Raw genomic sequence first — 27,457 nt, 5'->3', positions numbered from 1 at the left:
TCTAAAATTCGACTTCTCAGGAACTATTCAACTGCTTACACGAAAATTTTGAATTCTGCCATGTAAAAATACATTATTTAATATTATATTATTTAAAATGATGTAAAAATTGTATACCTTACAATTAAGAAAAATTTCGACCAATAAAATAATAAAAAATTATAAATATTTACTAAAAGTTATTTTTTGCATGATAATATCTTCGGATAAACTAATTTTATAATTGCGTGCAAATTTTTTTTCAATTTGCTTAAAAAGTTCTCGAGATATGGCGAAGTACGCAAAAAGTAAAATTTACAATGAGGGTCCAAGTCTTGGATCTCTCTACTGATCAAACTATTAGGATTATAATTCCCAAAATGCAGCTCCCCCTTACATTTTGGAGGTCCAAAATTAGAATCCATAGAAAAAAGGGTATGTTTATTCAGACAAAGTACGTTTTGGTGTCTGATTTCGTAGCTTAAAATATTGTCCGCACTAATTAATTAGCATATTTTAGGTGGCCCTCTTAAACCGGTAAGATTGAGTCCTAGAACTTCAGCTACCATGTCATTAGATCAAAAGTAATTCAGGGTGGTCATTTTTTGCGCTCTGTACAATTTTATATAATTCCTCTAAATATCATCACTAGCTGTGTAACTGAAATAAATGTAGCTGTTTTATACTAAATGAAAATTCATGTACAACTGCATACATTTAAGTTGATAAATAACTGAAACTTGTCATAAAGCTAAAGAATCGTCCTTACTTGTAGAAACCCGGATGAGATGACACATGCCATTTCTTCTTGTCACACTAGTATTGGTATCCACCCGGAGAAAATCCAATAATTTATTCAAATTAGTTATGGAAATTCTTTTTGAAATGTTTTGGACGAGTACTCAAAGAAAATCTAATTTCTTTCCTCCTTTTTTTTATGTCTTACAAAACAGGCCATGTGAGACTTAAAGCCAGTGACAAAATGGTTTATAGTTTTACGTAAATTTTGTGCTGCCTTGTTTTATGACTTCCTTGTCGTAAATAATTTTACTGACACCACCCCCCTCTAAAAGGCAATGCTCTAACGCTTCCAGATGTACAGCTCTCAAAAATGTTTACATTGATTAAGGGCATGTGTCGCAACAACAGAACGCAATCATTTTCGCATTTGTCTCGTAACATATATTTTTCTTTAAAAAAATTGGAAATGTAAATATTTAGAATTTGAAATTTTTTTTTGAGCCGAAATTAGGCTTTAAGATGCTTAAAAATATAATTCTGGAGTAAAATTTAAAAAAGAAACTCTTAACATTTAAAAGCATGCTAAAGCAAGCTAACGTGCAAGCTGAAAGCAAGCTAACATGCTATATTCTTCACTTAAATTTTGAACTACTTTTATCTTTTGGCCTTTTTGTCATTTACCATTAATCTGAGATATTTATTATTTTAGTCTGAGTCATTTATTATTGGTCATAATCCCTTCACGAGATTTAAAGTTTTGCATTAAATAAAAATAATCGGTTGTTTTATTTATTTATGGCACACTATTTAAAACCCTTCACGTCTGTCAAGTCTTGAAAATGGGAGCCAAATTTTGAGCACTTGAAGCATGTCTACTGTTATTTCCAATTTGTATATTTTTGAAGCGAATGAAATTTTTAATCAAGTATTATTAGTTTCCATAGCTTCAGTTTCTGGTGATTATTTAGTTAATCATGACGCTAGCTTTCTTTTACAAATATGTCAGTTTGAATATAGTTGTTTTTTGAAATATCGATTCGCAAGCACTTGAAACATGTTCACTATTATTTCTAATTTGTATATTTTTGAAGCGTATGAAATTTTAATCACCTCATTGTTATATCTTAATATTTCAGTTTACTTGGGTTTATTTATTTAATTATGGCACTAGCTTCTTTTTTCAATACGTCAGTTCGAACACAAAATTTTTTTTTCAAAATATCTATTCATAATTTGATATTATTATGGATCATATTACAAATTAAAACTGTTTAAAAAAGTTTAAATTTTATATGTGTTATTTCTTCGATCATAAATGCAATTTCCTTTCAAATTGTTTAGAAAACAGAAACTTTACAATTGCGCAATTATACGAATTAAGCAAAATTTCTGTTTTTCAATTAAGGAAAATCCCTTTAAAGCAATTTGCATTTGCATTGCTCATAACTGTGATAAATATGCTCATAATAACTATAACAACTACAACAGACATCTTCAAATTATTATTATACATTAATTTGCAATTGAATTTAAACAAATTATTTAAGTTGAAAGCTTATTTAACCATTTGAAACTTCATTAAAATGCGTGCATTAATTAGATATTTTTTTTTATCGAATTGAGTAATATGAAGCTTTTAAAATACGTGAAATAAAGAGATATATTTTCTCCGAAAGCATAGTGTGATTTAAATTATGGGTGTGGTTTTATAATTTAATTTTGCAATAACAAGGCTTATAACATATAGAAGCCAAAATTAAATGTTCTATTTAATGAATTTTTAACTACATTTAGGAGCTTTTTTGCGAAAAGCAAAGATTAAAAGTTTCCTTAAAATAAAATGCTAATATTTCATTTGTGCTCTAGAGATATTTTTTGAGAAAGATATTAGAAAAAAATCATTTTCAAAAACATCTATTTAATCCCATGAATCCTATTTTATAAATCTATAAATCTTTTTCTTTCTTTCAAAAATGCTATTGTTACCGTAATTGTAAAGGTTTAATGGTGATAAAGCATTCAGATACAAAGTAACAATTTATAATTGTGGGATTATGTAAATTATGTGAATGAGTGTCACGACATTTGGAAGCTACGAAATATTTAATAAGTTATTTTTACATTTTCAGGTGATATTAATGAAGTTTACTCTATTACTGTTTGGGTTGGTAAGTGACTTTATACTTATTTCACTATATGATTTCTAACTAAATAGTACTTTATTGTAAATTCATGGAAAAAAAATGGAATTTTGATACACGCTAATCATGAAAAACTTTAAAACATTTTATTTTTAGGGATAAACATTTTCAAACAAAGATATGCTTATTGTACTTTATTAAACTGAGGTTTTATAACCTTCTTTCAAATGCCATGCTTTGGTTTTAAATTCAATGCCTTCAAACTAAATTAAACTTTTTGAATATTAAAAACCTCTTTCAGTGAATAAATTAAAATAATGTAAAAATTAACATCAAAAGTAAAACTGAAAATAGTTAAAGTAAATTAAAAACTGTAGATAAGTACGATCCATTAGTGCTAAGAGCGTAGAGAATTTTTCCTTTGTGTTGCTTTTTAATTTAAACATAGAGTGCAATAAGATATTTTCCAGCCAAATAGTTTAATTTGAAGTAAAAATTCTTCATTTTTTTCACAATCAATCAGTATTTGCTTCTATTTGTTCATTTGAACCTTATAGGATCAGTGCCATCATATAGGCAGAATAACACTTTAACTTACTGCTTCCGATGTCGCGTGTATGACTGCAAAAACCAATAATTTATTAGTTTTGTTGTCATTGTCATTGCTGTCATAATTAAAATTATTTAAATGAAATTAATTATTGTAATTATACTTGGTGGGAAGTAAACTTGAAGTATTTCCGGACCGTTTGGATAAAATGATTAAAATAAAACTAATACTTAATTAAATTTTCGTTCAATTCTTTTTGTAAACGCTCAGCACATAAATAACAACAAAAAAACACACCTATAAGTAACCTCCATTCAGCTAATAAAATTTATTTTCAGCAATTTAAATTTTTTTAAAATTCTTAGAACTTTGGCGTGAAAAACTGAAGATTCTATTTTTTAAATTTAAAAAAAAATTTAAACTGTATAGTGATAAAAATTTTCGTATTTTTCATTTTTAGAAAGAGATTTTTTTAGGTTTTTAAACGTATCTAACAACGGAAAATTAAATCGCATGCAGTATTCGTTGTTTTTATGCAAAAAAAGTAGAAAAAGAATGTTTTTTTTTTCTATTTGATGTAATTATTTAACAAGACCGTTATCAATAAACAAGTTTACTTACTATAATAAAATTTAGCAAAAAAGTTAAAGACTTTTAAGGGGTAAAAGAAAATTATAACTATACTTATAAATGCTTTTACTAGATTTTTCACTTTTGAAACCACGCAGTAACCAATTGAGCAGACATTTTTCGAAATAAAAAGGATTTGCTCATCAACAGTTCGTACTCGGTGTATCCTCTAACCTGTTCAACCTGTGGACGTGATATAGAACAAAATGATCTGACCTTGAAAGCGAAATAAATTCTTCCATTGTTTTAAGCGTTTAATCTTTTTTTGATTCATTTTTTCTTCATTTTTACTCTCAGCACAGTGCCTCATTTAGGCACGCTAATGTGTTAAAGAGGCTATATTTTAATATACAATCCCTTTCATTGTCACGAAAGGATTCATTCCTTTGTCAGTTTGTTTTGGAAATACAAGGGTACGATGAATTTCCTCTCCTTATTCTGACGATATTTCTGTACTTGATAATAATTTTTTTTTCCCTTCTTTATAAATGAGAAAACACTGACTTCTTGTACCCGCCGGAAATGTCATCATTGTCCACGCTCTGTTGCAAAGCAGAACGGAACATTTTTTCTCCGTCTTTCTGAAGATTACAATGTTTCTTACAAGCAAGTAGTTAGTAAACTGTACATCTTCCACACCCTGCTTCTCGCTATCCATGATTTTTTTTTCCTTAAGTGAAAAAAAACAAAGCGGTTAAAGATAATACAAGCTGAGCAGCACGAAACAGTTATTTTATATTTCTTCTTCTTTCCTATTATCTTAGAGAAATAACAACTTTGCATTAGACTCCTTATTAGAGTTGGACTGCATTTATAAAAATAAATATTAACCACCAATTGAAAATATAAGTGTGAAAATATTTTTATTTATTTTGTAACCGTCGTTGAACCTTTATGGGTTAATATTTATTATTTTTTATTATTTTATTAGGTAATAGTCGAAAAAAATTTAATTGAAAGGAATGAAATTTCTTACTTCATTTTACAGAACGTAATTTTATATAGCGAAATACAAAATTTGAACGAATTCGGTCAAATAGTTCCTTATAAATTGAATTTTAAGCTCATGACTTTTGTAATATTGAATTTTTCAGGAACTATTCGAACAGTTTCGTTCTAATTTAATTATTCGTTCTTATTAAATTCATCAGGGCTTTCTTAAACAATGTACTACAGAGTTAACTGACCTGCAAACCAAACTCAAATTGTTAAAAATAGTGCTCTCATAGTAACTATTAATTTCTGTCTTAGTTTGCAGAAATTCGTTCAAAAAGAGAGCAAAACTTGTGATTTTGTGATTTTTTTATCAATATGTTAGAGAAAGATATATTTTATATCCGCCATTGATCAACCGACCCAATTTTGGGTTTACGACTACTATTGTTCAACTCCGTAGCCTTGCAATTTTGAAATAATCCAGAAGACAAGAAAACTCCTGGATCAGTACCCCCAGTGGCATTGATTTGTTATGGGAACATGGAGGACTTTGTGACTCGACAGATTTAACTTTCATCAGTCACCATTTACTACACAGGGAGTCTTCGGACGGCGGCGATCGAACTCACGAACTCTTGGGCATGAGCCCAGCGCCTTCATTCAGGCTATCCCGGCCTTAACCACTAAGTGTGAAAATATTGTAGATAAGGAGATGAAAAAAATTTCGAAAATTTATTTAATAACTTCTTAGAAGAATGACTTCATAGTTGATCATTTTAACAAAGGCTAGACACATCGTTTTTCAGAAGACAGCCGCATAAAGGAACATTTTTGGTCTTCGTGGGCCATAAAAGGTTTAGTTTCTCTATCAATAACCAAATGATTCGCTAGTGTGATTTAACTCACAAATGAAAATTAAGTGTAATTGTGTTATTAATAAATTATTACTTAGTTAAATAAGGATATCAATTAAATATCGATTTTTCTTAAGTCAAAGACGAAGCATACACGCCTATTGACCTCAAAAAAGTATTTAAAATTTTGCATACTTTGCTTTTTCAAGTAAACTTAAATTGCAGTAGACTTTCAACTTTCTCTGCTATAGATGCACTATTGTATTTATTGGAAAATTTAATTTTATTATTTTTTCTGCATATAAATTACTTGATCTTTAATATTTTAATAACATCTTTATTATTAAATAATAATTTATTAACGTACTTTTATGCAATGAAGGAATTATATTTTTTAATATGTTAAATTTACACACCTCCACAGTTTGAAATTTTGAAATTATAATTTTGGTGGTTTTCAAAGTTGAAGTAAATTAGTTTGGGAAACAGTAATAAATTTTTTTAAGTTAATTATGTTACTTTCTATCTCCAATTTCTGGCTGACATTCAGCTAATTATTTATTGAGCATTCAAAGATAGCAGCTGTTAAATACTAGGCTAGACACTAGACTTCTCTTAAACTTTGATAAAAATCCCAGATTTTCGTTATAATTTCGATTTGTCAGTTTTAAATTCAAATCTATCGATATAAATGTAGAAACACTGTTCTCAACTTTTTGTACAATATCTTATTTGAAAGCAATTAACCCTTTGACGAAGAATTTTATTGAACATATTTTTCATACTTTTTACATTAATTAGTATTAACTTAGGTCAAAATAAGTAAAAAATATTATATTTAGCATTTTAATAATTCATTGTTGTGAAATACAATCTGAAACACGGATATCTTTTTCTGCATTAAAGTTAGAATCTTCCAAACTCGACTCACTCCTAAATTTGCATTGATTTGCCGTTTTTTTAGATCTAAGAGAAACAGTCATTCATCTCTAAAAATTTATTTAATTTGATAAATAAATTATTGATAAGTTTTTGAGTATGAATGGAAAAAAAATCCAGACTATTCTTGGATATTATATATTTTAGTACAAATTTAATTCCTATTATCTAACAGATTTCTTAAGTAACTATTAGACTGTTTTTTATAATTAAAAAATTCCAAAACATATTTTTGCTTGTAATTAGGGATAAAAAAAAATATATATATAAAAAGGACACCGGAGTAGCATCTGAGTCAAAGGTTCGAATAATGTATCGACTCTCAGTCTTATTGTTCAGTGCAAGACTACTTCTTTATCAAGAATAGAATTTACTGCTATCATTGATCATAGTAATAAACGGATTATTTGAAAAAAGAAAAATTCAAGGTCTTAAACAGAAAAAATTTAATTCTTGGGCATGAGAACAGTTGCTTGTTGGAGCGTTTAAAATTTGAAGAAGCCCTAAGAACGGATGCTCTGTAGACTCATTCAACTATCTATATTCTGCATTTTTCGATTTTATCTATTTCTCCTCATGTGGACATCAGGTTACAATCTTTGATTTATACTTGATCTGTAAGAGCTACTGAAATAAAAAAAGATGGACATTGATTGATTTGCTGTATAACCTTGAAGGAGTTTAGTTCCAGTTTAAAAATAACTTCACCTGCCGAGGCAATTAAATTCACTTGAGCATAAAGAGGTTTAAAATTATTTATAAACACTGATAAAAAAGCGTGTTCCTGTATTAAATTTTACCAATTTTTAATCACGATAAAATAAATCAGATTGATTGTTTAATCAATAATAAATTAAGCTGTGAGTTAAAGGGAAATAAAATTAATTTCCACCATTAAAATTTTTACTAGCTAGAAAATCACCATACTCATAATATAAGTCCCGCAGTGGACTCATCGCTAAGACACGGCTCCCAGCAGATCACCGAAGTCAAGGCTGCGGTCAGTGTGCGGGTGGGTGACCCCCTGGATCAGTCTGCGTAGGGACCGAGGGTGTGCGGTATGGGTCCTCGTTAAACTGTTCTACCGTAAAGTGCTCGACTTTGCGTACAGATCGTTGGGCTACCGAAGCGGGGGTGCCATCCCCTCTGCAGAGGATCAAAATTGTGATGGCATGTCTTCGGATCATCCCTAGGGATGCTTCCCAGACCGTCGCCAATAGCCCATTATGCAGCCCTAGTGAGACGTAAATGAACTACAACAACAATGCTCATAATATAAAATTTTGATATGAAACAAAATTTGTGCTATATACCTAAGAAGGTTAGAAAACTCTAGCGATGAAAAAATTAAGCATTGTTTGAAACAGTTTTTAAGCAGGGTAAATGAATAAATCAAATTCTAAAAAGTGCCATTTTTCAATACAACCAGTGAGCTTTACTTTTTTCAGAGCGTTTCAAAGCGAAACAAAGCTTAGTAGATTTATTTAGCACCGCTAAAAAGGAGCAATAGACTTAATTTTTGTACAATATAATCTTAACATTAGACGTTTTCCTATTATAATTATTTGATATCCTACTGAGACTCAGCATCTGATATATTGAACAACGTTTGGAGCAATTCAAAACTTTTAACAATGGTTAAAGATTTTTTTTTTCAGTTTGTATCTATTCAAAGCAATTGTCTATGCAGAAATATATTTATTGGACTTACCTTCGTTGGTTGGAGTATTTAATTAGAATTAAAAATTATTAATAAATGATCAGAAATTAGATTCAAGCAACGTTTTGGGCAGTTTCATGATATATAAATATCTTTTTTTATAACCGCCGTTGAGCAGCCGACACAATTTTGAGCTTACGACTACAAATGCTCAACTCCGTAACCTTGTAATTTTTGAACCAATCCAGAAGACAAGGAAACTCCTGGATCAGTACCTCCAGAGGTATTGATTTGTTATGGGAACATGGAGGACTTTGCTATTTGACAGATTTAACGTGCATCAGTCACCATTTACTACACGGGGAGTCTTCGGCCGGAGAGGATCGAACTCACGAACTCTTGGGCATGGGCCCAGTGTCCTACCTACCAGGCTAACCCGGCCCTATATCTTATTATTTGAATCAAACGGATTTGTTTCATGACCAGAATGTGGAGAAATGCACTGCAGAAATATCATTTTATATGCAAAAAGGGGCGTTCGGGGTAGTACAGTTGATTCCCAATTCTGTGCAACTATTAAATTTATAGCACGTACAAATTATATTATTCAGATTGTTATGGAAGTTTTTTAAGAGAGTGATTTGAGTTATTAAGAGAAATATTATTATTTTAATTTATATCTTTCAAGAAGTTTTAGTATCTCCAACTTGAGCAGCTCCTTGACCAAATTTTGGTCAAGACGCATTATGTATACGTCGGTCAATTATAACGATACTGATGTTATAATCGATTTAGTCTACTTAAGTGTTGCAGAGAAAAGTGCATTAAAATTTTTTCTCTACGTTTTTTTTTTTTTTTTTTTTTTTTTTTTTTTTTTTTTTTAATATTAGTTGACGTACAGCAGATAGCGTTTTGATATTGCAATGAATGCTAAAAAAATTTGATTCCAAGCATGTTCTGATTCGAAAGTTAGGAATTTATTCAAAACTTCTAAGAGGGCAGAAACATATTGTATAATTTAAATAAGCTCAAAGCACGAAAGTTAATTTCTTGGAGAAATCATGAATAATATCATTGAATACCGTGTAATTCTGCTTCTAGACTTGATACCCGCTTGAATTTGGTTAAAAAGTTAAGTCAATGGGTTTCACAAATACGTCACATCTGAGAATTTTGCCGCATCTGATCACAATCATCCAGCCCGATGATCGCACAAATCCATCAATTTGAGAGGAAGCTGATTTTGATGTATACTTCCTGCTCCAGTATGGCCCACAAATTTTCGATGCGGTTCAAATCAGGTTATTTTTCAAGCCAATCGAGATGTAAACAAGTGTGGGCATAAAACATAAAACCAGCCATACATTCTTCCATCCAGATTAAATTTGCTGTTGCTGCCTTGAAAACATTCAGTATCATGGAGATGTTGACTTGACTAAAAGCATTACATAATCCTCTGGAATGTTAAAGTAAACATGCTAATTCCTGTTAGAGGCTATCTCAGCAGCGAGCCCAAACCATAATAAGAAAATCATCCTCAAAGCTAAAGCATTACAGACCTATCTCCGACATTTCATGATTTCTCTAGAGGGTTGTAATTTTGTCATGTGTTCTTATAATCAGTAAATAAACTGATATTTCCAACAAGTTAACCAAATGTAATTTTTTTTATTTATTTTCTTTTACTTTCAAATCTGTAACTCTGGACACCAATATTTTTATAAATATTATTTAAAAAATATTCCTAGAAACCAGTTTTTCGCTAAAGGATTGCATTGATTGACACAGTTATTCTTCATTATAACATTTATTTAATTTTACTTTATAAGTGACGTTAAATAGAAAATATATATCCAAAATAGACAAATCTTCATTCTTAATTTCACAGTCTTGTAGTTTAGAGCCCAATCCAGATGACAAAGGCGTTCTAGGATCACTGTCAAACCCGATTTTGTGCTTGTCTTTTCTAGAAAAGTAGCCAACTGTTGTGTTATATGAAGTACAAAGCCACAGAAACTTCCAACGATTAGTTCGACCTCAAAGAGACTCTAGTTCATGATCTTTATACTTCTGGAACTTTTTTTAAAATAAATCATTGGTCAGTGGATACCCGGAGCAAGGCCGTAGCCAGGATATTTTTTCGGTGGGGGGGGGATATGGTAAGAAGCAAGGACAGTTTCAGACATGCAAAGTAGGTGAAAAACGTCGTAACAAATATTGTTTATTCTGTTGTTCGCAAAACTTAAACTAGTAATTAAAAAATATTACATAATAATTATTTTTCAATTAATATTACATAATAATTATAATCGATTTGTAAACGAAGTTTACAAAGACATGCGACGGGGATTTGAAGAAAATTTTTCGATTACTTTTTTAGGACAAACCAGAATATCCCGAAATATGCTTAATAAAGTTAGTTAATAAAAGGTTTGATTCAACAGTTTTTGTTTTTGTTTTTATTGAGAGGCTCAAAGAAAGACTAAAAAGTTTGAATCCCCGAATTTCGGGGGGGATTTGTCCCGACGGTCCCCCCCCCCCTGGCTACGGGCCTGACCCGGAGGAGAGGAGAGTTGAGAATAGCCATTTGCAAGAATTAAAAGGGATCACTTTATCCCCATTCTATAGTATTTATTCATGAAATATTTTTTATCAGAGCAATTGAACCAAGTAAAATAAAGAAATAAATTTCTGTATAAATTTTTTGTAACGTAATGTTTTTGATTAAACTATTTTGGAAAAGTTTTAAACTTTTGAGCTAGGTCCTGTTTTGATAATCTTTAATTTCATCGTCATTTCAAGTCAGGTAATCTATGCGCATATTATGGGAAAGATCTTATCTACCATGTCTTATCTATTCATTGCAAAAGTGTTTTCGCAACTTGCATACATATTTTGAGATTTTCAAACTTTACATATCTGAATAATACTTTATCCTTTACTCATAAAAATAATTTACTCATAAAAATTCGTTCGAATTATTTTCAAGTAATATATATTGAGACTCCTTTATAACTTAATGTTTATTAAAAAAAATTAACATTTTAAATGCACTTTTTCTTGTAAACTGTTATTGAACTATCTAGTAGCAATGAAAAGCTAATCTTTAAATTTCATTTCTTTTAAAGACCAGTTAAACACATAAATTTATCTGTGAATAAGCATAAAATCCAGAGATTTTTTAATTGTTAATAAATAGACTAATAAAAAATAAACATTTTTAATTAAGATCCGTATCTGATACTTATTAATTATTATTATATTTATTAACTATGCACAAAGGGATATTTTCTTTTCTGAGGAGAAATAAGTTCAATAACTGAGAGAGTTAGAAGAGTAGAAATTTCAAGAGGATTTATATTGTTTAAAAATTAATGTTTCACCCCTTTTGTGGGAGAAATATTTTAATAATTAAACCAACTGTCTGTTCCATCAAATTGGCTATTTGTTTCAATTTCTGTATAATTATGAAATTCATGTAGTGTCGCTGATATATTATCGGAAACAGCGGCTTCCCCTTCATTATTCATAGAGTCTTTCATCCGGGAGTAAACAGCCTTATTGGATGATATGATGAGAGGGGTGAGGATCTAGATCCGGTGTTCAATTTTTCCAGGGACTCTTGTAAGTTTTAGGGCTCCATTCCACACCCTTAGAGAGAGAAAAAGGAAACTTCCGAACAACCTTAAAAGAAACTTTGCTGCTCCACCTTAGAGAGGATCCGGTAGAAGTGCTTGTCTCGCCTTATTTCTGTGGACATAAAAATTTCTATCTTCCCCTCCTCACTAGTAACTCATACGCAAGCATAAAAGATCTTAAGACGAACTTACCTGAAAGGTGAGTTCTAAGGTGCGGAGCATCCTTAAACAGTACCTTCCCTACAAAACCCGCCGGTAGTCAAACCCTCCCTTTAAGGGATCTTTCTATAAATTTGAGTTTTACTACACCGTCAGTCCAGATGTCTCTTTTCTTTGCCACTTGTTCCACTCAATTAGGACGTCCTTTTCTTTCTTATAAAAACGCTAGACCACGCGATGGTCGCGTGTTATGCCCCTCTCCCTTCCTCCTTGCCCATATCCTCTGGTTTCCATAGCAATACTTAAGAGGAGTTAGAAGATCGTGGACTATCACACCTGGAGAAGAGCCAAAAACTTTTCCAGGGCGTCCTTTTTCTCTTCCTAGTTTTGATGAAGGTTTGTAGTTGTATCATTGTCCTTTCCTCCCTCAAACCCCCATTTTTAAAGTTCTCCTGAAAAAAAGGCCAATCCCAACATTAAAACGAAAGGAGAGATGAAACTGACTGTACATTATAGATGATCAGTTTTATATCTCAAGAGAAAGTTATTTTTTTATATGCTACAATGAATAGTGTTTTTAAAAAATTGGAAAGTATTATTTCGGTAAATTTTACGATCATAAATATTTTTTGAAACTATCCACAGATGCTTTTAATCTTTATATTTAATCCAAAAACGAGCATTTAATTATTAAAAAGTCTTGTTGCAATAATATTAGCGAATAATGTATTAAGATGCACTTTATGAATATTTATTTTGCAGTTGTTATAAGTAGAATGAAATAACGAATGACAAAACAATTATTATATCTTTCTCTGAGGCAGGGTTAACCTGGTTGGTAGGGCACTGGGCCCATGTCCACGAGTTCTGGTGCTCGATCTCCGCCGGGCGAAGACTCCCCGTGTAGTAAATGGTGACTGAAGCACGTTAAATCTGTCGAGTCTCAAAGTCCTCCATGTTCTCATAACAAATCAATACCTCTGGGGGTACTGATCCAGGAGTTTTCTTGTCTTCTGGATTGGTTCAAAATTACAAGGCTACGGAGTGGAACATTAATTCGTAAATCCAAAATTGGGCTGGCTGCTCAATGACGGATATAAAATATATCTTTCTCTAGCATATTGATAAAATAAAAAAGAAATAAAACTCAAAATCACAAGTTTTGCTCTCTTTTTGAAAGAATGTCTGCAAACTAAGACAGAAATTAATAGTTACTATAAGAGCACTATTACTAACAATTTGAGTTTGGTTTGCAGGTCAGTTAAGTCTATAGTACAGTGTTTAAGAAAGACCTGATGAATTTAATAAGAACGAATAATTAAATTAGAACGAAACTGTTCGAAGAGTTCCTGAAAAATTCAATATTACAAAAGTCGTGTGTTTAAAATTCAATTTATAAGGAACTATTTCGACCGAATTCGTTCAAATTTTGTATTTCGATGTATAAAATTTCGTTCTGTAAAATGATGTAAGAAATTTCATTCCTTTCAATCAAATTTTTTTCGGCTGTTACCTAATAAAATAATAAAAAAAAAAAAATATTTACTAAAATTTATTTTTTGTTTGGATTTATCTTTGAATAAACGAATTTTGTAACTGTATAATTTTGTAACTGTGTGCAAAGATTTTTCGATTCTCTAATAAAGTTCTCCAGATGTACCAAAATACGCAGAAGTAAAATTTACATTATAGGGTCAAAGCTCTGGGGTCGCTCTCCTGACCAAACTATTGGGACTACATTTCACTGATTGCCCTTCCATATCTTGACGGTAAGGAATCCGAATACGCCGAAAAAAAGGTATATTCATTCAGACAAAGTGCGTCATAGCGTCTGATTTCGTAGCTTAAAATATTGTTTGTACTAATTAGTTAGTATATTTCAGGTCCTCCCTCTAAGAAATTAAGATTGAGTTCGATAACGTGAAGATCCGATCACTAAATCAAAAGTTGTTCAAAGCTTTCTCTTCTTTTTTTTTTGCGCACTGTAAATAGGAAAAAAAAAAAAAATAAAGCCAACCATCTTTAATAACGCTGGATCTAAGGATGAGATCTTCCTTTTTCAGGACTCAATCTTAAAGGTTAGAAGGGGTGACTTCAAATATGCTAAATAATTAGCATATTTGAAGATATTTTAAGTTACGAAATCAGAAGCAAAAACGTACTTTCTCTGAATAAACATACATTTTTATTAACGGGTTCGGATTTCTAACTCCCAAAATATAGGGAGTAGCCACAATCTGGGAAATTTGACTTTTTCCTGAGATTCGGTTGAATAGTTCCTGAGAAATCGAATTTTAAATATGCGACTTTTTTTTTAAATACCATTTTTCAGGAACTGTTTACCCGATTTCGCTCAAATTTTGTATTCTGCCATGTAACATTGCGTATTTTCAAATGATATAAAAAGTTCTATACCTTACAGTTAAAAAATCTTCCTACTATTATTTTATAAAATAATTATAAATAATAATAATAAATATATATTAAAAATTATTTTTTGCATGGAATCAACTTTGGATAAGCGAATTTTATATATTATTTATATATTATAATATTTTATATATTATAAGCGAATTTTTTATATTAGTGTGCAGAAATCTTTTCAATTTACTTAAGTGATCGAGATATGGCAAATTCCGCTAAGTTAAATTAACATTAATGGGTCCAAACTTTGGATCGCTCGGCTGACCAAACTATGAGGACCAAATTTCTCAGATTGCGGCTACCCCGCATATTTTTATGGTCAGAAATCCGACTCCATGGAAAAAAAGATATGCTTATTCAGAGAAAGTACGCTTTTGTGCCTGATTTTGTAGCTTAGAATATCGTCTACACTAATTAATTAGCATGTTTGAGGTCACCCCTTCAAATCATTAAGAATGAGCCCTAAGACTTAAAGATCCGATCATTAGATCAAAAGTTATTCAGGATGTCTGTCTTTTTTCTTCTTTTTTTTTGGTGCATAAAAAATTAAATTCAATTATTGACGTTTATTTACCTAATCTGAATAATAGGAAATATCACTTAATAAGTACTTATTTTATAAGCTTTGAAATATTAATTAAAAGGTTTTATAAATATACATAAGAGATTATTCTACTAATATCTTCTCTCAACTATTAATAGAAATAATATACAATATCTATTCACGATCCTTTATAGATAAAATAAAAGTTTGGTAGTAATCAAATGAATAGAATAATAATAATGTGAATACGCAAAGTGTTTTAAAATTCTTAAGCACAATTCAATATATTTTGGGATAGAACAACATTTTTAGACATAAATCAATCAAAAAATAATACATTTTTTCATCTAGTTCATCGATACTTTTTATCAAAGTAAAATATTTAGCAAATTTCAATGATTTTTTTAAAGGCATAGCTCTTGTTTAAGTAGTGTTTTTAATTTAGTTTCATTAGCAGGATAGTTTTTTTTTTAAATTTAAATTTCATCTTAAGTCATAATTGTTAGTAAACCATTACACGTAAAATGTTTTAATCAGCCTTTCAATAATATATCATGAGTTAATATTTTCTTATTTTAAATATTTCAGACATCCTTATTTAATATCAGGTGTATAAAATAAAGGTTTGCTTTAACGACATTGAATATTTTTTTCCAAATATTGGACAATTATATCTATTAGATGAAGAAATATTTGGCCGTTCCTATGAAGCTTATTGTTGCTTACTAAAAGAAGAACCTATCTACCTTATTTTGAATAATTTTCACATCATCTTCATTTTACAATTATAGCGCCACCAGTAAATTAAAGGGCATCTGTATATATGTCAAATTGGGGGAAAATTTTGCTGAAGAGCTCAAATCTGCAATTAAAAAATATATATTTTTAAAATTTTGAAGTTGATCCTCTCTCTTCTACAGAGACAGAGGTTTGGGAGTCATGTTTAGTATCAGGAAATATATCTTTTAAAAATATTTCACTTTTGTATTTTAAAATGTTTCATAATATGAGATATTTGCCCATTTCCATGCATTTTGGACACCCTTCATACATACAGACAAGTGCAAAAGGACGTGTATATTTCAAATAAAGTGCTAAGAAAAATTTTTTAAATTTTACCAGCATGTTTACCTTTTAATTTATTTTCGTAATCATATATCATTTACGAAAACGTTTTCCTTAAGAAGAAACAACATATCAATTCAAACTGGATAAACAACTGCACGCTATATCACATGCTCAAATGAGGACAATTTTGATATATTAACTGAAGTTCATACAACTAAACCAAAGGGTATAGTTACTGAAGCCAGTTACATATTTTTCAGAATATTATTTTCGCATAAATTTGCTTAATAGTTTGTTAAGTGTAAGTTCAAAATGAAGATAAAACAAAGGAAAATTATAGACATTTGAAAAGGGGGGGGGGAATAGTAATTAGAAAAATAACAAACAACTGATTTAAAAAAAAGGATGATTATTATTGTTTTTCTTAACTTCCTTCGTGTTTTCTTGTATTTATTTATTTTGTTATATATATATATATATATATATATATATATGGGGCAATCCATACAAAATTTACACCTATGATACAAAAATGATATAATTTATTTTTTTTATTGTTCTTTATTGAAAATAAATCGACACGTATTTTTGCGTTTTTGTTTAAATTGCATATTTTTGACTATACGAATTTTTGAAAATTTCGCTTTTTTGAGCACACAACTTTGCAAGTTATTTTTTAACGTACTGCCATCCAACAACAAAAATATTTAAACACACTTTCTTGAAGTGATTTTTCTCAAACTTTAAGAAAATCAACATTAAAATATAAAATTTTTTGTGTTTGACATAAAAAAATTCATTTTTTGAAAAAAACAGCTTTTTTTTCCAATTTGGACATCTTTGATTTTTTTTATATTTCGACAGTGTGAAGTATAATCAATGATGATATTAATTCCAAATTTTTGGAATGGTAAGACACTTTGTTCGAAAGATATAAACGAAACAGCATGCACGCCTCGCTCTAGTTTAGTAGGTAGCGGATGAGTTCGAGAACAGTCGAGCCATATTCTACATGCATACGAATCNATTCAGAGTTATTATGTAACTATAGCATCTAACAATACTATGCATTAAATGTAGCAAAATTTAAAGGATAATATTATTTAGATGTAACTATAATAATGAGCCTGTGACCAAACAATTATTTAGAAGCCAATAGCTCATTCTGAGAGATTTTTGGATGCTAATTTTAAAGCAAAATAGTGCATAATTATGTCATTTTTACCATTTTTTCACAAATTGAAAATTCTGAATTTTATAACCACCACATTGTATTGTAATCTACTAAAAAAAAGGATAAGCATTTATTGTAATAAATAAAAACAAATTTTTAAGTAATAAAGTCTGCAGTTTTTTTAATAATTAAAAAAAATAACTCTTATTCAAGACAAATATCTAAATACCCTTATTTAGACAAATGAGGTATTGTTTCGAACATTTTATTTTGCTGAATTAAATAAAATCAATCCTTAATCAGTAGAACTAATAAAGTTGTTGGTATAGTTTTTTACTTCAACTTATTTAAGCATCTAACATTGCCATTGAGAAAAGCGAGGCATTGTTTCTAATGTGCTACCTTACCTAAAATCCAATAAAAACAGAATTTAAGTCAATAGAACCAATAGTTTCAAATAAATAATGGTTTTATATAGGAAAATTTTATTTATACCCAACTAAGCATGAAACCTTCAATATAATACAGCTCTAAACAAAGTGTGCCAAAACATACTTCCTGCGACATTTACCAACAAAACACCATATTTAATACTGTCTTGTGAAATTTTGTGCCAAAAATGTAACGAAATCGAAAGTGACTTTGAAAATGAAACCAACCAAACTCTAAAAAATCTACATAGCGCTCCTCATTGTGAAGAGATTGTGATGCAATGTTTGACATCTTTTTTATATGTATATATATCTTCACTTATCTATTTTTAGTCTAGGGTAAGATGATTGTATTCTACATTGAAAACCCGGTAATTTTTTGCAGAGATTAGTTTTTTCACCTTTTACATTTTCAGAAGAATGAAAAACTCAGTTTCTTCAAAGAAATCTTATCTACAACCAGTGGCGTAGTTTTGGGGAGGGTTTAGGGGACAAACCCCCACCAAAATTATACATTATTTGATTAATGAGATATTGTATGGTAAGTAGGATGTAGTTTAAAAATATTTTCCATTATTGATTTTTTGTAGTTTAAACATTAGGAGATATATATATATATATATAATATTATGGCAATCATGGTTGCGCGACATTGCGTGTTAACAGGTTATTATTAATCGTCACGAAAATGAATTTCCGGTACTTAAAATTACTTTAATGACAATAGTGATTGAATAATGCTTATTTTTTTTTTAGCTGGATATGCTTTAAAAGAAATTTCGTAAGAATTTTAAGCTAACTCTTTATAGCATAAAGGTACAATGCAGAGAAAAAGAAAAAAAGAAAATCTGAATTACTTTTAGATTAATGATTGTATTTTATACATTAATTAAATGGTTGGAAAAAAAAATTGAAATTTTATATGCTAATTTAGTAATACAGACGATATTTTAAGATACGAAATCAGACAAGAAAACTTATTTTCCTTTCGAAGTATCTCATTTACATTTTGGTTTCAAAAATATAAGGTATTAGAATGTTTCTCCCTCAAAAGAAGATAATTTTATTTTTCCCCTTCCTTTGAAGCGTTGAACAGCCGACACAATTCTGAGTTTACGTCTATTAATATTCAACTTCGTAGCTTTGTAATTTTGAACCCAATCCAGAAGACAAGGGATTTCCTGGATCAAGCATTGGGACAAACTACCCAGCCTGAATGATTTTTTAATGGAACTAACCAGCATTTGCGTTACACGGAGGGAAAAAAAACCACGAAAACCTTCCACGGTTAGCCCATTGGCTAGGGGATGTGATTTGTCCCATGATTTGTCCATCACAGAGGATATTTTGCGTTAGGTAGCGGATGCCAAGAGCATAATTCATATCTACCAGCCACCACTAGGATTCGAGCCTGGGTCACCTCATTAGAAGACGAAAGCTCTATCCCCTGAGCCACCACAGAAAAAGAGGGGGATTATATGCATTCTCTAAAATTTTTTCCAATAGTTCAGTCAAATGAGAGGGTCGAAATTTTAGGCAAATTTACTTTACTCGTACTTAGCCACTTATCAGGAGAAACTGAAGCTAATCAAAATATATTTGCCCTCAATTATAAAACTCGTTCATCTAGAGTCTAGACAATACATAATTCCATGCAAAAAGTAATTTTTTAAAGTCATTTAATATTTTTATCATTTACTTAATTTATATATTATTTCATGTTATCATTGCATATCATTTACAGATCACAACATTTTTTAACTGTAGGTTGCAGAAATATTCTAATTTTTTTTCTTCAAATTTTATAAAAAAAATCCGAAATTTTATAGAAATTGGTGAAATAATTTCTTAATCAGTTTAACTTTTTGAGAAACACTCGGATAATAATAGAAAATAATTTTTGCTATAAATTGTCTTTAAAAAGCGAGTATGATAATTGAATCCAAACTTCATTTGTGAAGAAAGCGATCTATACAACAAAAAGAAATCTAAAATTTTCTAAGACTCGGTTCGTTTGTGGATAAAGCTTTAAAATGCTGTATATAGACAAGTGGAAGAATTTCAGATCTTCCGAGGAACTTTGATTAGTGTTCAATTCCTTACTTTTATTTAATTCAATAGCGAATCTTAAGAGTTTGATAAAGTTTTTTCTCTTAGAATACTTATTTTTATACCTTATATGCATATTTTAAAAATGTATTGTTTGCAAAGTTTTTTAAAATGCTTATTAACAACGATCATTGCAGAATATTCTGTATATACAGGGAAACAAGGCGTAACTTGGACACTTGTACACTATAATTTCAATGTTTATAAAAATTTCACAGTCTAACTTTCGAATAAACAACGAAACATATCTACTCGTAACATATTTACAAAAACATTTTAAGTGACTGCTTTTGAGCTTAATGCCAAGCTTTAAACGTATCAAAAAAAATTTTCCACCGGGTCATAAAGTAATATTATTAATAATAATTCCCAAAGGAAACAGTTTAATAATTTTTGTCTTGTTACGATAACTTATTCTTATTATAATTACAGATAGGGGGATATTTAAAACCCCATGTTTAGTTATTAATGTACAGAGTGCAAAAAAAATAAATAAATGGACCACCCTGAATAACTTTTGATGAATTTTCTTAATCCTCTAAAGATCGGATATTCACGTTCTAATGCTCAATCTAAATGGTTCGAGAGGTTGACCTCAAATATGTTAATTAATGAGTGCATACGATATTTTAAATTACGAAATCAAACCCAAAAACGCACTTTCTCTAAAGAGACATTTCTTTATTTCGACGAATTTTAATTTCTGCATATTAATATTATATGTATTACATATTAATATTATATATATTACATATTAATGTTATATATATTATATATATTACATATTAATGTCATATATATTATATATATTACATATTAATATATTTGTTATTTCACCATTGTTTAGTTAGAGCGATCCAAAGTTTGGACACCTTAATGGTAGTTTTACTTCTTACGTAGTTTGACAAATCTCAAGAATTTTTTTTTCTTTGTTGAAAATTTTGCTTTACAAAATTTTTAAATTTGTTTGCCTAAAGATAAATCCTTGCAAAATATAAATTTTAGTACATAATTATTATTTTTTTATTATTTTACATAATAATAGTAGGAAAAAAATTCAATTGTAAAGTATACAATTTTTACATCTTTTTAAAGAATGTAATGTTACATCATTTTAAAAAATGTAATTTTAAATGGCAAATACAAAGTATGAGGGAAATCGGTATAATAGTTCTTAAGAGATAGTATTAATGAAAAAGTCGTTTTTTTTTTTAAATAGATTTCTCAGGAACTATTTGACCGATTTCACACAAATTTTGTATTTTGCTATTTTAAATTACATAGCTTCACATATTGAATTCCAATTGCAATAATTTTTAAGAAATTAAATCTGATTTAACAGTTATTAATTCTCGAACTAACTAGCGAAATTAGTTTTTTTATTCCATTGAACTCCCTGTATGTACATGTTTTACACATCATAATAGTTTTAAGTATCTAAGTCTTATTGTTAAAACAAAATATATATTTAACAATATATATTTTGTTTTAACAATAAGACTTAGATTGAACACTCAAAAGAGAGGCGATATTGGTATTCCTTACAATTTTTAAATATGGAGAGATCGCCATTCTTCTGATATAATGATCTAACTTTGACGTATTAAAATTAAGATTTTAATAGCTTAAAATGAAAGCCTTTAGGTATGCCAATTAGTTTGTACTCCCAATGAATTATGAATTATGCTATGAAAACAGAAGTTTATTCTTTCAAACCATTTCAGACCAAGCATACAAATTTTGTAAGATGGTATTTTCATGGAAATATTCGTTAATTGCATACATTAAGAAGCAAAAAAAATTTCGCGAGTGAAAAATAATATTTTATTTGAGAAATAAAATGGTGCTTGTATGCACAATTGACCAAATCAATGGACAAACCATTTAATTAAACATTAGTTTCTTTTATGAAATTTGCTTTATCTTATTTTATTTACAGAACTTGCAACTTTAATCCAGCATATGGTTAGTAATTTCATAAAAACGTATGATAAATTTCAAATGAAATAATTATGCAGTTTCAAAATGTCGAATTCGTCGATAAGCGTTTCAAGTTAAGTTTAAAAATTTCTTTATAAAAAGTGTTTACTCCAATTGAGTCACTAATATTTTATACATATTTGCATAGCTCTTGACAATAGCAGAAAAATAAAATATGTGAATAATATACGTCACACTGTTGATAGAATAATATTTATTGCAATGGTGCGATTGCGCACCTTTGGTCGAAAATGTGTTAAATAAACATAATTTTTTAAACAATGGCAGTACAACTGATAAATTATGTGGAGAAACCAGACACGAATTCACAGTTTCTATTATCAAATATAATCTTTTTCCCAGTGGATTCGGATTTGTGGTTCTTAAAATAAGGGAAAGGGGTTGTCGCGATTTGGAAACTTTGATCCTAATAGATTGACGAGGAAGGTAAACAGTCGAAAGTATCCTCTTAAATTTACGAAAATATAATTTCTTGCAAAAATAAATTCTAAAATTATTTAATTTAATAATGATCAGTGCAATTTTGAATCGTGAGATACAGAAAGAAATTAAACGTTTTCTTAATGCTTTGGCTAATAAAAAAAACGAATTACATATCGGCTGAGTTATCGGTCAATAATTTTAGAGAAAAAAAAGTAAAATTTCTAATTTTGAATTTTGCCAGCATGCATTACTTCGAAAAATAAATATTTTTGTTTAAAAAGAAACTAAACTTTCATTGTTTCTTGTATTTCACGATTTATAAATATTTCAGGCACATAAAAGGCATAATTTGTAAAGATCTGGGCCAATTCTTCACTGGCGATCTGAAAATGAGCGAGCACAAATTTTCCTTATGATAAGAAAAAGAAAAAAATTTTTGATCATTGCTTAGCGAATTGATAAAAAAAATCATTAATCTAATTATTCAGCATTATTTTATATGAAACTATTGCAATTAAAAATGAGTTACAATAAAAAAATCACGGATCGAATGTAAATACATTTAAACAGTTTGTTGGCCCCTCTGACCTATATGCGACCCGACACCAGTGCTCAAATAAATCATGATATTTCAAAATATACAATCAGTTCCGATTCCTATGGTTTCATATTGAAATTTCATAAAAACAAATTACACACGCTTCATATTTGATCCCCTGTATGATTTCCAGATCTAAACTTCAATTAAAAACTTTAATATACTCGTACTATGTTAATGAAAAGCTATATATTTTTATTTAAAAATATTTTGATTACAATTAGTCTAATCATTAATTAAATTATTGATAAAATACTATTTAGAAATGTTGTTTCATTCCAATACATTGTGATTTTAAAGAGCTGTTCTTAAACTTTAACGGATAACTGAAGTTGTAGATATTCTCATTTTAAATCAAATTCGAAAACTTATTTTTGTATTGCTTTTAAGTTTGCATCTAGCATTGCCATCTTCACATCAAGGTATTACTTTAAAATATGCTATTATTATTACAAAATGTAAGCATTAATGTTCTACTATAATTTTTTTTTCTTCAATTTTAAGGTTTTGAAGATTTATTATTAATAATCAGTTCTCATATAATTACAATACATGTCAATGATCCATCATTTTCCATAATATATTGATATTGTATCTTTAATCACCAGTCCTTACATAATTACGATAAATGTGCATGAACACATTTTCGATAATATAAAGGTATTAAGATGTATGTGGCCCTAGTTCTACAAAACAATCGAAAATATCTTGGCTTTTTCTCTCCATTTGGCGCCAGTATTATCCGCCAAAAAGACGCCGCGTTCGATCGCGCTTTTTCCGAATATTCACCCTCACTAGAGCGGCCACATCGGTCGTGTTGAGCGGATGTGATAAGGTTAACTTTACTCTCTATCGTTACCATGGAAACGACCAACGCGGTGCACCCCTCTGGGAGACTCCGTGCGGATGTGGCTCTTGTCGGCATCTCTACCGATTCTCTCTATGCTGGATTATCTCATTGTTGGAATGTGATGAGGCGCTCTTCTGCATCATCTTCCCTCCTCCTCACACTCACTGCATCCACCTCTCGATCCTTGTGATTATCCTCATCTCTTCTTTTCATGCCGGATTCTCAGGTGAGCCCAGTCAGCAGCAGAAGCGTTGGTGGATGCGAAACTTCACTTCTCATCTTCCGAGGGATATTTTTTTGTTCACCTTGCAGGATCGAGAAAAAAAGAAAGAAATGCACATTTTTCTTTTCCTATTGCAAATGAAAAAACGATAGATCATTAGCGATGTAGTTTTATTTAGTGATACAGTACTTTAACCAAAAAAAGGGAAATTATTTAGTGTGTTGTTTGGATTATAAGAGAAGACAAAAAACCCCCGATACATTTGAAAAGCTATGTGGAGAGTAATTATTACAAGGATTTCCATGTACTTCGCAGGTGATTGGTGGCGGTGATCCTCTACATTTTGTCTCGTGAGTAGGAATGGGAATCGCCCATTATACGTGCACTGCAACAGCCTTGGTAGTATGCATTGTTATGCTGTCTTTTTATAAGGTAAGTACTTACTTTTGCATTTCTAATTTATTTGTGCTCTCATTTTCTTCTCCTCATAAGGTGAAACCTTCGATTCCATTAGAATCGAATGAAATTTGCAATGTATTTTAATTTATAAACATAATGACCACAAAAGCTTTCGAATATTTTTTAATAAAATTTAAAATTCTTCCTGGATTAAAAAAGCCATAACGTTTCAAATTGCTATGCAGCTTTTAAGTGCATAATTTCAGTTTTTTTCTTCAAGTGTTTTATATCGTGATTTTAATAAAAATTATTCTCAGATATATTATTTTTTATTATATTAAGAAAATGCATATGGTCTTACATTCCATTTTGGTGGTTAAAGTTTTTGAAATAGTCATGAATTTTCCTATATATTAGTTAAAATCGATTAAAACGCGAGTCTTTTAATCTACTTACTTTCATAGCATCATATGAAATTCTCGCTTAAATTAATTCAATAACAATTTCCCTCGAGGCCCACGATAGTTTTCAAAACTCGAAAGACATTGCAACACTGATTATTTTTGATTTTGATGAATTGTTTATTGTTTGAATTTTATGCAGTAGTGTTTAAAGCATCTGAAAAACAATGGAATTGATTTTCATACGAAAGTCATGCTTAAAATATGTATGCATTTTCCTATAGACTTCATTTTTTGTTATGAAAATTATTAGTCTGTTTAGCTTTTTGTGATACCCTTAAAATGTTGCTAATAATAATAATATCTAGTCAACTGATGCGCTGAAAACAACTTAAGAATAACCATTCACAAATGTTTCTCTGCTGAACATTCATTATGATGGCACATGCGGTTTAATTTTATTGTTAATAACAACATTTCTACAGACAAAGCTTGTGCTTAAGTGTCTCAATAAAATTCAATTTTAACATGCAGAATAAATATTAGTTCAAACGTTTTAGTGCCTATTGATGGACAAACATATTGACAGTTTTTTGAGCAGTTTTAAAACATTTTTTTAAGAATAGCTGAAATTACATTTCAGCTGAAGTTGGCAAAATAATATGTAACTTTCGAAAATGTTATCAAAATTCGGTAATTTTGATAAGTGAAATTCTGTAAATGAAACTTGACAGAAACTACATCAAATTGAAGTTTTATTTACTGTTAAAACAGTCATATATATAGCAACATGATTTTTTTTTCTACCTTTTGAATTCCATGCAACCATCGTAACGTCACATGCAAAGCTAATTATTCCTTAAAATCATTAATAAAAAAGTAATATTTCTATAATTTTCATGCGCTCATACTATTACATCTTCCTAACGAGCATCAATGTTTTTATGATTACTAAAAAAATTTATTGATTACGAGATCATATTCTTTCATTACTTTTTTTTCTTTTTACTTATGTGTTTCAGTAGTTGCAGTGTTCTAAATCTTGAAGTTCAAAATTAAAAATGATAAGCTAGGTTCTTAACAATAACAGATTTTTCATTTGCCTAAAGAAGCATGTCAAGAATTTCAGAACACCATGTTTGGTGCTCTTTTGCTAAGTTGAATTAAGTGTGTTTATTATTTGTGATATTATGTTAACGGTAGTGAAAGAGACTCTTTTAAAATAATTAAATGTGTGAAACAAATAAAGTTGAAATTGACTTTTTCTCTTTTTCCGCAATGCATTGCGTTTATACATTAAAAAAATTCCTAAAATCATTTCTTTTATAAGTGTTAAGAACTTTAATTTAGCAAATTTGAGATAATGTATATTTAAAAAATGCCATTTAATAAATTAAAAGGATATATTTGTATAAAATTAATTAACATAAAGTCTAGAATTAAGCAATTCTTTAAACTTATTTTGAACTATTCAAGTGCTGACTTTCTCTTTAATTTTAAGTGATTATATTTTAATTTAATTGAAACCAGTACATATTTTTTATGAATAAGATTTCATGAATTAGCCCTTAATAAAACGGAATAGGTAAATTACTTGAAATTGTTTTCTTAATATAAGTTCAAAATTTAAAAATAAAGATATTCTAATTAAAAAAAGATAATAATGCGAAAAATAGTTTCTTCTTATTTTTGAGGCAATTTAAAAGTAATGAAATTTATTACTCGTTTGAAATTAAACTTTACATCAACAAAATGTGATATTTTTGAAAATGTTTTTTGTATTCCATTTTATCAAATTTAATAAGATGTATTTTGTCGGACGACTCGATTAAATTGTAAGAGTTTATATTATAATAAAATCTGCTTCAAAGATACCGAATTATCTTGTAAAAATATAAATTATTTAAATGTCCTGTTTAAAAATATTCTTTGGAATAATTGTATCATGTCTGTTACGGTAGCTTGCGACTCTTTCAATTTTTATTTTTAGAACTAAATATCTATCTTGAGGAAATTACCATAATAAAGATAAGCTTTCAGTAAATGCTAGAAATTTATTTCTTTTTATTTAAAAAGAAGAATTATTACCAAAATACCTTAAATCATCACAAAAGTGATATTAACGCTATTAAAATATTAAAACATGTTTGCTCAGAAAAAGATTCCGAACCTCGATACAAAATCAACAATCATATCAACTTTGCGACCTTTAAAATATTTTAATTTGCTATTGTGTTAATTGCAACAAAATTTTGGGACTTCGAAACTAGCCTCACATTTATGTAAAAAGTTGATTGATTCGGGATATTGCATAGTTTACAATAATGTAATTTTATCGATATTTAACACAAATTTACAGAGTTTTGCGAAGTAAAAATATCAACCTTTCATCTTTTGATTCAAATTTAACCAATTAATCGTGCAGAGTGAGCAAGAGTAAAGATAATGAAAAAATATAACAATTTGCACTTTAGAAAGGTTGGTTGCCATCCTTATTGTAACTGCAATTTTAAACTAAACAGTTGTCAAGTAGCGTCCCAAATTTTGAAAATTTTACGAAGACGAGATGTTACGATAATACTTTA

The 27,457-nt window shown here is 29.3% G+C and overlaps 1 protein-coding gene and 1 long non-coding RNA gene across 8 annotated transcripts in view; one reads left to right on the top strand and one right to left on the bottom strand.

Annotated features, from left to right (window-relative positions):
* LOC122269130 (uncharacterized) overlaps positions 1–12,400 on the bottom strand; it is a 92,001-nt gene extending 79,601 nt beyond the window's left edge. Inside the window, exon 1 of the long non-coding RNA XR_006224994.2 lies at positions 12,261–12,400. This is a non-coding gene — a long non-coding RNA (uncharacterized lncRNA). The remainder of the gene's footprint in view (positions 1–12,260) is intronic.
* LOC107438011 (delta-like protein B) overlaps positions 1–27,457 on the top strand; it is a 168,261-nt gene that overhangs the window by 104,447 nt on the left and 36,357 nt on the right. For all 7 annotated transcript variants that reach the window (XM_071180331.1, XM_071180338.1, XM_043040817.2 and 4 more), the window contains 2 exons: positions 2,850–2,888; positions 24,388–24,504. In XM_071180331.1, coding sequence (XP_071036432.1) covers positions 24,433–24,504 — 72 coding nt within the window. In that variant the 5' untranslated portion in view covers positions 2,850–2,888; positions 24,388–24,432. The remainder of the gene's footprint in view (positions 1–2,849; positions 2,889–24,387; positions 24,505–27,457) is intronic.

Source organism: Parasteatoda tepidariorum, chromosome 1 (genome assembly GCF_043381705.1).
Source record: "Parasteatoda tepidariorum isolate YZ-2023 chromosome 1, CAS_Ptep_4.0, whole genome shotgun sequence".
In the NCBI taxonomy this organism is placed as follows: Eukaryota; Metazoa; Arthropoda; class Arachnida; order Araneae; family Theridiidae; genus Parasteatoda; species Parasteatoda tepidariorum.
The sequence above is the reverse complement of the archived record's forward strand: the minus strand, read 5'-3'. Positions and strand labels throughout refer to the sequence as shown.